At 57.4% G+C, this 12,147-nt stretch overlaps 1 protein-coding gene across 2 annotated transcripts in view; it reads left to right on the plus strand.

Moving 5' to 3' along the window:
• The window catches only part of SHC2 (SHC adaptor protein 2), a 34,656-nt gene that overhangs the window by 2,449 nt on the left and 20,060 nt on the right, over positions 1-12,147 (plus strand). For both annotated transcript variants that reach the window (XR_013159590.1, XM_077121438.1), the window contains exons 2-4: positions 9,764-9,834; positions 11,033-11,093; positions 11,250-11,369. Coding sequence is in view for 1 of the 2 variants with exons in the window: in XM_077121438.1 (XP_076977553.1) it covers positions 9,764-9,834; positions 11,033-11,093; positions 11,250-11,369 (252 nt within the window). In the remaining variant the exon portion in view is untranslated. The remainder of the gene's footprint in view (positions 1-9,763; positions 9,835-11,032; positions 11,094-11,249; positions 11,370-12,147) is intronic.

Below are 12,147 nucleotides of genomic sequence, written 5' to 3' on the forward strand. Positions count from 1 at the left end.
CCCTGGAGAAGTTTTTCTTTCTGCATCTCCAAAGGTCTCTGTCGGCTCTGTCACTTCTGAGATTTCTCCAAAATATTTCCCTTCATAAAGACTCCAGTGATAATCAAGATACACCTTAAATGTTTAAAGTTTCATCTCCATCTAACCACAGCTGGGGGTGTCACATCGCCATGGAAATAATCCAGTCAAGGTTCTCCACCCTTGTGGTCTGGCCCCACAAGATTGGATCAGGATAAAACATAGTTTTTCTGGGGTACCTAATATTTTCACATCGGCACAAAGTGTTTGCAGGACATTGAGGGGTCCTGTGTGGTTGCAGCCTACCGAAAGAAAAGTGGGAGAGAAATGAGAGGGCGTTGGTTTTTGTGTTTTGCTCACAGCTCTGCCCCTGGGCAGACTCAGCAGGGACAGCCGAGGCTGGGGGGACTCAGGGAGGGGCTTGCGCACGTGGTGCCAGCTGTCAGCCGGACTGTCACTGTGTCCCATCCTATCCTGTCCATGGGGCTTCCTCGCCATGTGGTATCTGGTCCCAAGGTGAGGGGTCCCCTGAAGGGACCTCCCTGGGGGCCCTGTGGAGATGGGACCAGTGGGGCACTGTGGGCAGCAGAGGCCACAGGAGGCTGGGGTGTTGCAGGCCAGGGGAGGTGATGGTCTGGCCTGTGGAGTGGGGTTTGGGTGGAGACGGAGCCCACGGGATTGGGAGGCTGAGGGTGGGGGCCCAGAGCCCTCTGGCTAGAGAAGGAGGGTCCCTGGGGTTCAGACCAGCCTCAAATCCCAGCTCTGTCCCCCTGGGAGCCGCCGTGTCCTGGCACCATGAGAGTCGTTTCCAGAGGCTTGTGGGGCCTGAGACCCAGGTCACACAGAAGGTGAGACGTGTGGAGCAGCAGGGCCGGGCAGCCTCTTCCATGCTGGGAACCAGGTCTTCAGGGAGGGAATGCTGCCCCCATTTCACAGGTGGGGAAAACTGAGGTACAGAGTGGCAGGCCCATGCCAGAGGTTGCACAGTGAGAATCCAGGACCAGCACCTGGAAGCAGCCTCAGTGAGCACTGTTGGCTGGAGAGCACCCCACAGTATGCTCAGGATGCTGGGACCCTGGATGTGCTGTCTTAAGAGGGATGGAGGAGGAGAGCTGCCCCCGGACCGTTGGGCACCGTCTCAGGGTCCTTAGAGGAGGGGTTAGAGGGCCAGGGCCAGAGAAGATACTCGCTGGTAGCTTCACAGGACAGAGGGGGATCCGGGTCCAGGAGCTGGAAAAGGTGGAAAGCAGGGTCTCCCTTGGAGTCAGCCCTGCAGGCCTCAATTTGAGGACTTTTCACCTGCAGAACTGCCAGAGAAATCCATGATGCTTTAAGCTGCAGAGGTTGTGGTGGTTGCTGCTGCAGCCAGAGGAGAACACGCATCAGTCCTCACCCCGGAACCGCCCAGAACCTCCTGGGACCTCCTGGGATCTCAAGGGACCTCCCAGCTTCTACCAGGATCTCACAGAACCTCCCAGAACTTCCCGGAACCCTGTACGATCCCGATGTTACAGATGAGAAAAGAGGATCAGAGAACAGATCTTTACGTAGGTCTAGTTGTGAGGTTCCCACGACCCTCTTTTCTACGTGTTTTTAGGACAGTGAGGCAGGGAACTTGCCTGAGAATCTGCTGCTGGTCAGAGCTTGCAGCCACTGGGGTGCCTCTGGTCCCCAGGGCCCAAAAGCCCGGCTGGAAGAGACCAAAGCAAAAGGGACGTGAGCAGCTCGTGGAGGAGAGCCCCACATGGCGGTGCTGACATCGCCTGCTTTCGCCCTGGTTCTGGGGGAGGCTGAACGCATGGCCCCTACACTGGGCAGGGGCGGCCGCCAGAGGTTTATTGGGTGCCTAGACTCACTGCCCAGGGGGAAGCCAGGCGGGAGGGCAGGTGTGCAGTGACACTGGCTAACTCCCCAGCTGGGGGAACTTGCCACAGGCACAGCGGGGGAGGGGGACGTGTGCGGGGACTGCTGGAGGACTCCCATCCCCCCAGGTGCCCAGGTAGCCCCACCTGGCCTCACCCCAGCCCCCAGACCTCCTGCCCAGCCCAAGCTTTCATCCCCCAGGCCTCCCCGCCCCCACCCAGCTTCCTCCCCAGGCCACACTCCCCAGGCCCCGCCCCAGACACTCTAGGGATGGTCAGTTCAGGGGTTTGGTACAGTGGTCACTGCTGGAGGCACCTGTCGCTCCAGGTCCCCAGTTCTGTCTTCCCTTCGCTCCTGTCCCGATGGTGGCAGGGGTTCAGTCATCCTGGGCACATACACACCCAGCTGCCAGCAGAGCCTCCTTCTACAGGCCAGGAAAACTTTCCCCGAGCTCCCACAGTCCTCCTCACATCTCCTTGCCCAGAGCTGTGTCGCACAGCTTTCCCAAAACCGGGGCCCTGAGTGGTCCAAGCCATGCCGTCCAGTGGCTTTACCTGCAGTGATGGAATGTTCTAGACCTGCGCAGTCCAAAATGCTGGCCACGCGCCACCGGTGTGCTGGCATGATTGAGAAACCCAACTTGTAATTTTGCTTCATGTGAAATGATATGTCATGGCTTCAGGAGGCAAGCAGCTGCTGGGCTGGGCAGCTCAGCTCTAGGCTGGTATTTATCCCTCTCTCTGGAGGGGCACATTTCTGGGCAAAATGGGGCACTGTGGACAAAAGAGGTGGAACACGTGCCATGGAGAAGCCGGCATTTGAACCCAGATCCCTGGGCATCCAGTCCTGGGCCCCTTCTGCCCCCAGCCCCGCCCCCGGGATCTCACCTTAGCAAAAATTCCATGGATAAGAATCTTCTGCATTCCAGGGGCCCTCACTCATAGCATCTGTGCAGAGAAGATGGCTGTTTTCTTTAAATGTGTGCCGGCCCTGCCCAGGAGAGGTACAACTGGTTGGGGAACACAGCTCAAATCTGCACACGCTGCTGTACAATGACAGGGCCAGGCCCCTCACTCTTTCCTGAAGTTTGGTCCTCATATGCTGGCTGTGTGTAGGGTACAGTGGGAGGTTAACTGAGTTACGTTGTCTGCTATAGTGCAGCATTTCCCTTGAAGATGAGAATGAGGCAGGGTGACCCCAGGGTGGGTTAGTTCAATGACTTAAAATCTCCCTAAAGACGTGGAATCTTCCTGCCTTTCTGTACTGCCATTCTCAGCACGTTGACTCGGCTCCCCTCATGGTTACAAAAGGGCAGCCACATCACCGGGCATCTCATGTGGACCCACAACATCCACTGGAAGACGAGAAGTCCATTCCTTCCTTTTAAGAGAGAGGGAACCTTCCTTGGAGGCCCCTGTTCTAGTTTGCATGCTGCCAGAATGCAGTATACCAGAAACGGAACGGCTTTTAAAAAGGGGGACTTTATTAAGTTGCAAGTTTAAGGCTGTGAAAATGTCCATATTAAGGCAATGAAATGGGCAAATTAAGGCGTCCGGGAAAGATACCTTGGTTCAGGGAGGCTGATGATGTTCAGGGTTTCTCTCTCAGCTGGAAAGGCACATGGCGACGTCTGCTAGCTTTCTCTCTAGGAATCTTCAATGGCTTCCCCAGGTCTCTGTCTGTTCTGTTGGCTCTGTTGATTCTGGTAGCTCTAAAGCTTTTTCCAAAATGGTTCCATCTCAGAATGATCCAGTAAGCAACCTCACCTTGGATGGGTGGAGACACATCTCCATGGAAACCACCTAATCAAAAGGTACCACCCACAATTGGGTGGGTCACATCTCCATGGAAACAAAAAGATCGCACTCAGCAATATTAAATGAGGATTAAAGGACATGGTTTTCCTGGGGGTACATAATAGCTTTGAACCAGCACAGCCCCGAACATTCTTCTCTCTGCATTCCATAGGCCTGATGTGGCCAACTCCATTCCTGCTGGAGAAAGGGGCTCCCAGATTGGGTCAAACTAGCAGTTTGCAAAGTGTGATCTCCAGCATCTTCTGGAAACTTATTAGAGATGCAAATTCTCAGGCAATCTCTGGTCTGGGGCCTGGTCCTCTGTTTTACAAGCCTTCCAGTGGTCTCTGATGCATGCTTGAGTGTGAAAACCCCCAGCTTAGACCAATAGCTTGTAATGTGTGGGACTTGCCATCCCTTATTTACAAGTATTCTGTAACCTTGAACTACTGAAATGACGCTCAGATATATATAGACCTGCCTACACACTCATTCTCCCCTGAGTAATATGATGCCTCAATGTAATAAAAAACGAGAGATGAAATGACAGCAACACCTGATAACTTCATCTGTATTTTAACAAGTGAATGTGCAGGATTCCCCCTTCTAGAAGACCCCGGGAAGGGGTCATTGTTTGTGGGACACCTTCAAAAGCTGCACTTCAAAAACCGCCGCTGGAGTTGCTGTGTCGTTTTCTAGAATCATGAACAGCTCTTGGTGACGTCACCAAGATAATAAACTCCGTCAGCGTGCACGCCAGTTTTATGAAATTCCAAATGCATCTGCACCTGTGCTAGCCCCTCCCTCCCAGTACCTGTGTTGTGAAATGGAGTGAGATTAAGGGGCTGGGATGATTAGAAAAAGGACGCAAGTGACCTCCAGGATGTACTGAAGTCCTTGGGGACATGGGGCATTTTGGCCCCCTATGAGACTCCCCCCATCCCCACAGCAACCAGCAGTTCCCCCCACTTCCAAAGCACCCGTAGACAAGACCATCTGGTTTCCCCTGATGAGCTGGGGCTGGTGGCTGAGTAAGCATGAGGTGTCAAATTTTTTTTGGAAAGGATTTCAAACGTAGAGAAAACGAATAAGAATAGCACATACCGTTTCTGTAAGTTTGCAATTCTATCACAATAAAAAGTTACCACTAGAAGACTCCTACGCGGCCTCCCCGCCGTCCTCCCCTGGCTAGACGTTAGCACCGAGTGTTAACATCTGGCCACGTCCACGCTGTCGTCACCCCTCCAGGGCATGGGCGCGTCTGTGAGTGAATGACCACCATGGCTGCTGTCCAAATCGACGGCCATTTGAGGACAAGCCGCTGAGACGGTGCCCCGTGTCCCCTGTGCGCCCCCCCAAATGCACGTCCCCCGGAACCCCGGGAGGTGACCGTTTTGGGAGTCGTGGCTTTGTCGAAGTGACCAGTTAAGAAGAGGCCACGCCGGATCTGGGCGCCCTGGATCTTCTAAGGGGAGGGAAACATGGATGCAGAGGGGCGGCTGCATGGGGGACGGAGCAGAGATGGGGGGGTACGGCCACCGCCGGCCAGGGACCCCTACCCCCCGGGGCCTCTGAGGGGGTGTGCCCAGCTCAAGCTCGTTCTCTCGGCCCCCCGGTTTGTGGTGGTTGGTCACGGAAGCCTCTGGAAGGTGGCACCACAAGGACTTTCTCTTGTGTCTCTGCAATGCTGTGGTCAGGGGCCGGATATTTTGCATTGACACGCAGCGCTCGTGTCTGGTTTTTGGTCCCATTTCCTGCCCAGGAGCCCTGTTATACTGGGCTCTTTAATCTCCTCCAGCTGTGTCTCCGTGACTCAGCCTCTGCAGCTGCCTGGGGAGGTGGCCTCACCATGTCCTGCTGTCCTGTGTTTGCGGGAAGTCAGCACTGCTGGGTGTTTTGCTCAACAAGGGATTCTCTCCCTGTCCCGGGGGGCAGGAGCTATGGTCTGCAGAGCTGGTTCCGTGTCCCTGGCCTCAGCGTCCCCTCTCTGCCACCCCCCTTTGCACCGTCCCTTCTCTTTGTCTGCCATGAGGACCCAGTCGTTGGATTGAGGACCCACCTGGGAAATCCAGGGTAACCCCATCTCAAGACAAAGACCCCTTTTCCAAGTAAGGCCCCACTCATGGGTTCTGGGGTTCAGGCCCTGGATGTTTGTTTGGGGGTTCACTGTTCAGCCCACTGGTGTTTGAGGCATTTGTCATTCTTGGTCACAGCTCCCATTTGCTGGCAGGCCCAGGCTGAATCTGACGTCTGACTTTTTTTTCCTTGCCTTCTATTTAAAAATAAACATTCACTTGGTTGCCAACAATTACAGCTTGGGGGATTTCACACACAATCCCTTGATTTCTGGTTTCTTCTGGGAAAAAAAAAAAGTCAGACAGTCTGGCAATACACCCTCCAGTTTGCCGCAGACCCCACCATTCCCTATGGTTCAGCTGTGGGCCAGGTAGGGTTAAACCTGAGCATTTTATTTATTTTTAATCTTTGTTGATAAAACAACGAACAAGCACATACATTCTTAATATACAAACATTCCATACACGGTGTATGATCAATGGCTCACAACATCATCATATAGTTGTGTATTCATCACCATGATCATTTTTTAGAACATTTGCATCACTCCAGAAAAAGTAGTAATAAGGAAAAAAAACAACTCATACAGACCTTCCCCTTACCCCTCCCTCTCATTGACCACCAGTATTTCCATCTACCCTATATATATATTTTTAAATTTTAACATTTGTTCCCCTATTATTTATTTATGTTCAATCCATCTTTTTTATTCCTCTGTCCATACTGTAGATAAAAGGAGCATCAGACACAAGGTTTTCACAATCACAGTCACATGGCGAAAGCTATATCATTATACAAGCATCTTCAAGACACGTGGCTACTGGAACACAGCTCTACAGTTTCAGGCAGTTCCCTCCAGCCTCTCCAATACACCTTAAACTAAAAAGGGGATATGTATATAATGAGTAAGAATAACCTCCAGGATAACCTCTCGACTGTTTGAAATCTCTCAGCCACTGACACTTTGTCTCATTTCTCTCTTCCCCCTTTCGTAAACCCGAGCATTTAAGGGGGACCCAGGAGAGGCCAGGAGCACAGGTGAAGGTCTTGGCTGCACATCTGCAGGGGCTGTGCCTTCATTAAGGGCGAGCAGAGAGAACCCTTCACTCTGTGACTGACACCAGAGGCCCCCAGAGACATGCCATCTCCAGAGAGAAGGGCCCCTAAGCAGCTGCGGGTGCCACTGCATACCCACTGGGAGAACCCCAGTGACTAGGACTGGCTCCTTGCATCAGCCCATGTCCACCCATACATCCCCTGTCTGTCCTTCCACCAGACTGCCTGTCTCCCCAGCCATCCATCCATCTGTCTGTCCATCCACTCACCTGTTCGTCTGCTTGTCCATCCATTCATCCATCTGTCCGCCCATTCATCCCTCTGTCCATGCACCTGTTCATCCATCTGTCTGTCCGTCCACCTGTCCAGCTATCCATCTGTTCATCATCTGTCTGCCTGTCCATCCTTCCTGCCATCCGTCCCTCCATTTTTCTGTCAGTCTGCCCATCTGCCCACCTCTTCGTCCATCCACCCACCATCCATTCATCTACCCATCCTCCCATCTGTCGGTCCGTGTATCCATCTATCCAACAGAAGGAGACACAGATAATATCCCCTGCCAGCCCCTCCCCACAGCCCCAGGGTCCTGCAGCTTCCGGAGCTTCGCCAAATCCTCTCGCCTCTCTTTGCTCCTGCCTCTGCCTGTTTCAGCCACGGGGCGGGGGCGGGGGGGGGGGGTGCTCTCTCAGTCTGTTCCCTTAGCCTCGGTCTCCACGTGGCCAGCTCCTTCTTGTCCTCTTCTCACTGCCTCGGTTACACTGCTGCGTAACAAACCATCCACACTTCAGTGGGCTGAAGCGACAAACATCTACTTCTCGCAACTGTGGGTGGGCTGGAGCTGAGGGGTCAGGGCAGGGCGGCCGCGGTTGGTGGACGTCAGCTGGCGTGGTGCGGCTGCAGGGTCCCTGGGACAGCAGGAGAGCACGCTTCCATGCATGAGCCCTTTTTAAGCCTCTGTGGTGCTGCGTTGGCCTGCCTCCTGAGAATGAGCCCACGCAGCTGATCCAAGGCACATACAGAGGAGGGCACATCAGTACCCATTTCACAGTCTGCTAGTGTCCCCTCCTCTCCCCTGAGGCAGCCACCAAAATCCCATAGACACCTTGATCTACCTGCGTGCAAAAGCACAGGTATTATAGTACACACGAGCACATACCCTTCCCTGCCCCTCTGCCCTGAGCTGGGCAGGCGTCAGACAGCAGACCTCTGTTACTGAATGCAGGGTACTGGGAGAAAACTTCACAGTAATGCATTAGAGAGACGCTCTTGCTTCTTTTCATGTGGCTTGACCTTCCGTTTCAAATCCCATGGTTTGTTACGATTTAGCAAACAAAGCCACAGGGCCCCAGTTAAATTTGGATTCCTGATAAGTGCAAATAGTTTTTAGTAAAAGTATATCTTGGGCGGGCCACGGTGGATCAGAGGCAGAGTTCTCGCCTGCCATACTGGAGACCTGGGTTCGATTCCCGGTGCCTGCCCATATTTTTTTTTAAAAAGTATATCCCAAGCACAATTTGGAACATATTCATAACTAAGTGTTCATCAGAAATCCAGCTTTGCCAGGCATCCTGCATCGGGCCCCACAGCCTTGGATCTCTCCAGCCCCACAGTCCGGAAGAGGGTCCCACTTGGGCACAGCTGGCCTCTTGGGGAGCAGCTGGCCAGAGACGGTGAGGGCTGGGCAGGCCAAGGCACAATGGAAAATGGCGAACAGGACCTGATGGGGTGTGGGCCACCTGAGGAGAAGCTGCTGGGGGGTGGGGAGGAGCAAGGGGCCAGGGGCAGGAAGCACCTCCCTCGGGGCTCTGGCCTGTGCCCACCTGGCCATCTGTATCTGGGATAAACTCCCAGACCCGGAGGTGCCGGTGCAAGCCTGCAAGCCTTTTTCTTTTTTTTTATAGAGGCATATTATTCCCATATGCAAACTCGGCCATTACCTACTTTGAGATGAACAGTTCAATGGCCTTGGGGCATCCACAACATTGAGCTCCAAGGCATTTCCATCACCCCAAAAGGAACCCCATGCCCACAGCACGTCCTGGCCCATGGCGGGCACCCGTCTGCTCCCTGCGTTGGTGGATGTGCCTGTTCCAGAAGTTACCTGTGAAGGGAATCAGGACGGGGGCTGCCAGCCTTCCTCCTAGGAGCTGTCCTCTCGGCTCCCAAGCAAAGACCTGGGTTGGGGTGCCCATGGCTTCGGCTCCCACCCGCTCCCCCTTGCAGCGCAGCTCCCGGGGTGGGGGCTGAGGGGTCTAGGGGAAGGTGCATGCTGCCAAGGGCCCGACCACGTGGCGGCAGATGGGCCTGGCCCTGTGCAGGTAAAACTTTATTCTGAAAAACAGGTGCCCGTCCCGCTGCAGACGGTGCGGGGGAGGAGACCCTCCAGGGAAGTCAGCATCAGCCCGGCTCCATGCAGCCACTGGGACCTCCAGTGACTAAATTTAATTGGGGCGGGCCACGGTGGCTCAGCAAGTAGAGGTCTCGCCTGCCATGCCGGAGACCCAGCTTCGTTTGCTGGTACCTGCCCGTGGGAAAAAAAAAAACTAATTGCCACTTCTGGTCACTTGCATCGGTCAGCGTGGGTCTGGAGCAAAGGATTTCCAAAGTTTTGCCGTTTCGGGAGCGTTGATGGAGCCCTGGCCCGCGCCGGGTCTGCGCTGGGAGCCGGGGGCCCCGAAATGAGCACGTTTGCCGCCACCCCGTCTCGTGGCTGACACTACCGTGGAGCAGAGAGACCAAAGCCGGGACCCAGGCGGGCCGTTAAATGAAACACTTGGGGAAGCGTCTGGGGGGCCAGCAGGAGCCCCGGGAAGAGAAGCCCACCTGCCGGCGGGGCAGGGCCGCGAGGGCGGAGGCCCCGGGGCAGCAACCGGAACGAGTCGGGGCGGGAGGGGTGAGGGCTGCGGTTCCCCATAGGGCCCCGCGCTGACTGCCGCATCTCTCCCCGCCCCCAGTACATGGGCTGCATCGAGGTCCTCCGCTCCATGCGCTCCCTGGACTTCACCACGCGCACCCAGGTCACCAGGTGAGCCTCTGGGGGGCGCGGGGGCGGGAGGGGGACCCGCTTGGGCAGGGGCGTAGGGGCTACCTGAGGCCGGGAGAGTACCTGGGGTTCTGGGGAGGGCTGCTCGGGATTGGGGGTGGTGGCTGGGGGTCCACTCACACACGGGTCACCTGGTGAGCCTCTGGGGGGAAATGGGGGAGGGGTGGGGAGCCGTGGGGGCCTGGGGTGGCTGTCAGGAACCTGGGGTGCAGCTGGGAGGCTACCAGGGGGCCAGGGGTGGCTTCCGGGGGCCAGGGGGAGGGCTGCCAGGTTGCTACTGGGGACCCGGGTATGGCTGGGGGGCTGACAAGGGCCAGGGGGGCTGGGGTACGGCTGGGGACTGTAGAGGCCTGGCAGGTGCCCACTCACACACAGGTCACCTAGTGAGCCACATGAAGGGCCACTGGGGGGCTACTGAGGCGTAACAGGGAGGCCACAGGGTCTACTGGGGGTTGGGTCTGGTCTGCCCTCTATGAAGGGGGTGCAGGGAGGCCTATTGGGAACTAGATCAACTGTGATGGGACTGAGGGTAGCAGCTGCAGAGTGTCCCCCACTCCGTGCCCTGATTTGGGGGGTGATGAGGTGTTGAAGAGGATGGGGTGGTGGACCTTGTCTGTGTCCCAGCTCTGCCTCCACCCATTGCGTCCCACTCCCCAGTAGAGGGGCGTTTGTAAGACGCACCCAGGGGGTCTGGCTCATGGGTTGGGGCTGGCAGGGGACTGGGGTAGGTTCGGTGGGGACGAAAAGGCCAGTGCCCCTGCTTAGCTGTTGGTGTAGAGAAGGGACATAACCTTGGGGCAGCCCGAGCTGCCCAGAATGGGTCACAGAGTTGCCACCAGCAAGGGTCTGTGCAGGGAGAGGGTGACATTCCCTTGCATCCCCAGAAGCACCCAGAGGTCCTCAGGAGCACCTAGCGCTGCTTCCTGGCTGCCAGCTGGCCTCTGAGCCCCCTCCCCCTCTCAGGATCCCCTCTCTGGCCCCCACCCCTTTCTTGCTCCCCCCCTCCCCGCCACACTCCTTCTCTGAGCTCCTATCCCATCCCTGTGGCCCTCTCCGCGAAACCCCTTCCTCTGTAAATTCTCATCTTTCTGGCGCCCGCTCCTCGGGGGCCCCACCTCTCTCAGCCCCCCTCCCCCCTGACCCCGGCCCTCCCCTCTCTCTAACCGCCCCCTGCCCGCAGGGAGGCCATCAGCCGCCTGCATGAGGCCGTGCCTGGCGTCCGGGGCTCCTGGAAGAAGAAGGTGGGTGAGGGGTTCGAGGCCCCCGAGTGGGGCTGCTGGGCGCCGTCGCAGGGATGAGGGGGACCCCTCCTTGGACCCCTGCCCCGCCCCCTCCCCAGGGCGCACGGCCCTCCCCGCGCCGCCGGCCCCCGCGCTGCCCTCTGCCCCGCCCCCCAGGCGTCCAGCAAGGCGCTGGCCTCCATCCTGGGCAAGAGCAACCTGCGCTTCGCCGGCCGAAGCATCGCGGTCACCATCTCCATCGACGGCCTCAACCTGTCGGTGCCCGCCACACGCCAGGTGAGCCCGCCCCGCGCGCCGCCCCGCCCCAGGCCGCCCGCCTCGGCCCCGCCTCCTCCTCGCTCCGGCCCCATCCTCCCCCTCGGCCCCACCCCAGCACGCTCCCGGCCCTGCCCATCCCTTCTCGGTTCCGCCTCCTCCTCGGCTCGGCTCCTCTCCCAGTCGTCCTCCCCCTCGGCCCCGCCCCGCCCTGCCTCCTAGGCCCCGCCCCCGGCCCCGCCCCGCCCTTCCCTAGGCAACCTCCTGCGGCTCCTGCGCGCGGGCTCTGTTCCTTGCTCCCCCTCTCCCCCTCTCCCCCTCTGCCTCTCTCACCGGCCCTCCCCCATCACTGTCCTCACTCGCTGCAGCTCTGCACTCTGGGCTGGCCGCGCCTCCGCAGCCCCGGTTCCCCGGCCTCTTCCGGAGAACCCCCTAGACGCCCTAGCAACTGCCTGGGGCGAAGCAGGGAAGACCAGACAAGGGAGGGCCCTTGACGCGTGGATGTCAGTGTGACTGTTTATCCAAAAATGTGAGCCAGGAGCTGGGGAAGGGATGGAGAGCTGCTGCCCCCACCCAGGACTGGCTCCCACGACGGCCCCCACGGTGGGGGGCGGGGACTAGCTGCACCCCAGGGTGCTTGGCACCATCTGGAGACATTTTGGTTGTCTGGAGTGGGCGGTGCTGGTAGGTGGAATCCAGGGACGCTGCCAACCCCCCCAACCCCCCATGGCAGGGACTCTTCCATCCAAAGACCGGGATAGAAGGGAAGACCCTGCGTTAATTATTGGGAGAACAATTA

Source organism: Tamandua tetradactyla, chromosome 11, assembly GCF_023851605.1.
Source record: "Tamandua tetradactyla isolate mTamTet1 chromosome 11, mTamTet1.pri, whole genome shotgun sequence".
Taxonomy (NCBI): Eukaryota; Metazoa; Chordata; class Mammalia; order Pilosa; family Myrmecophagidae; genus Tamandua; species Tamandua tetradactyla.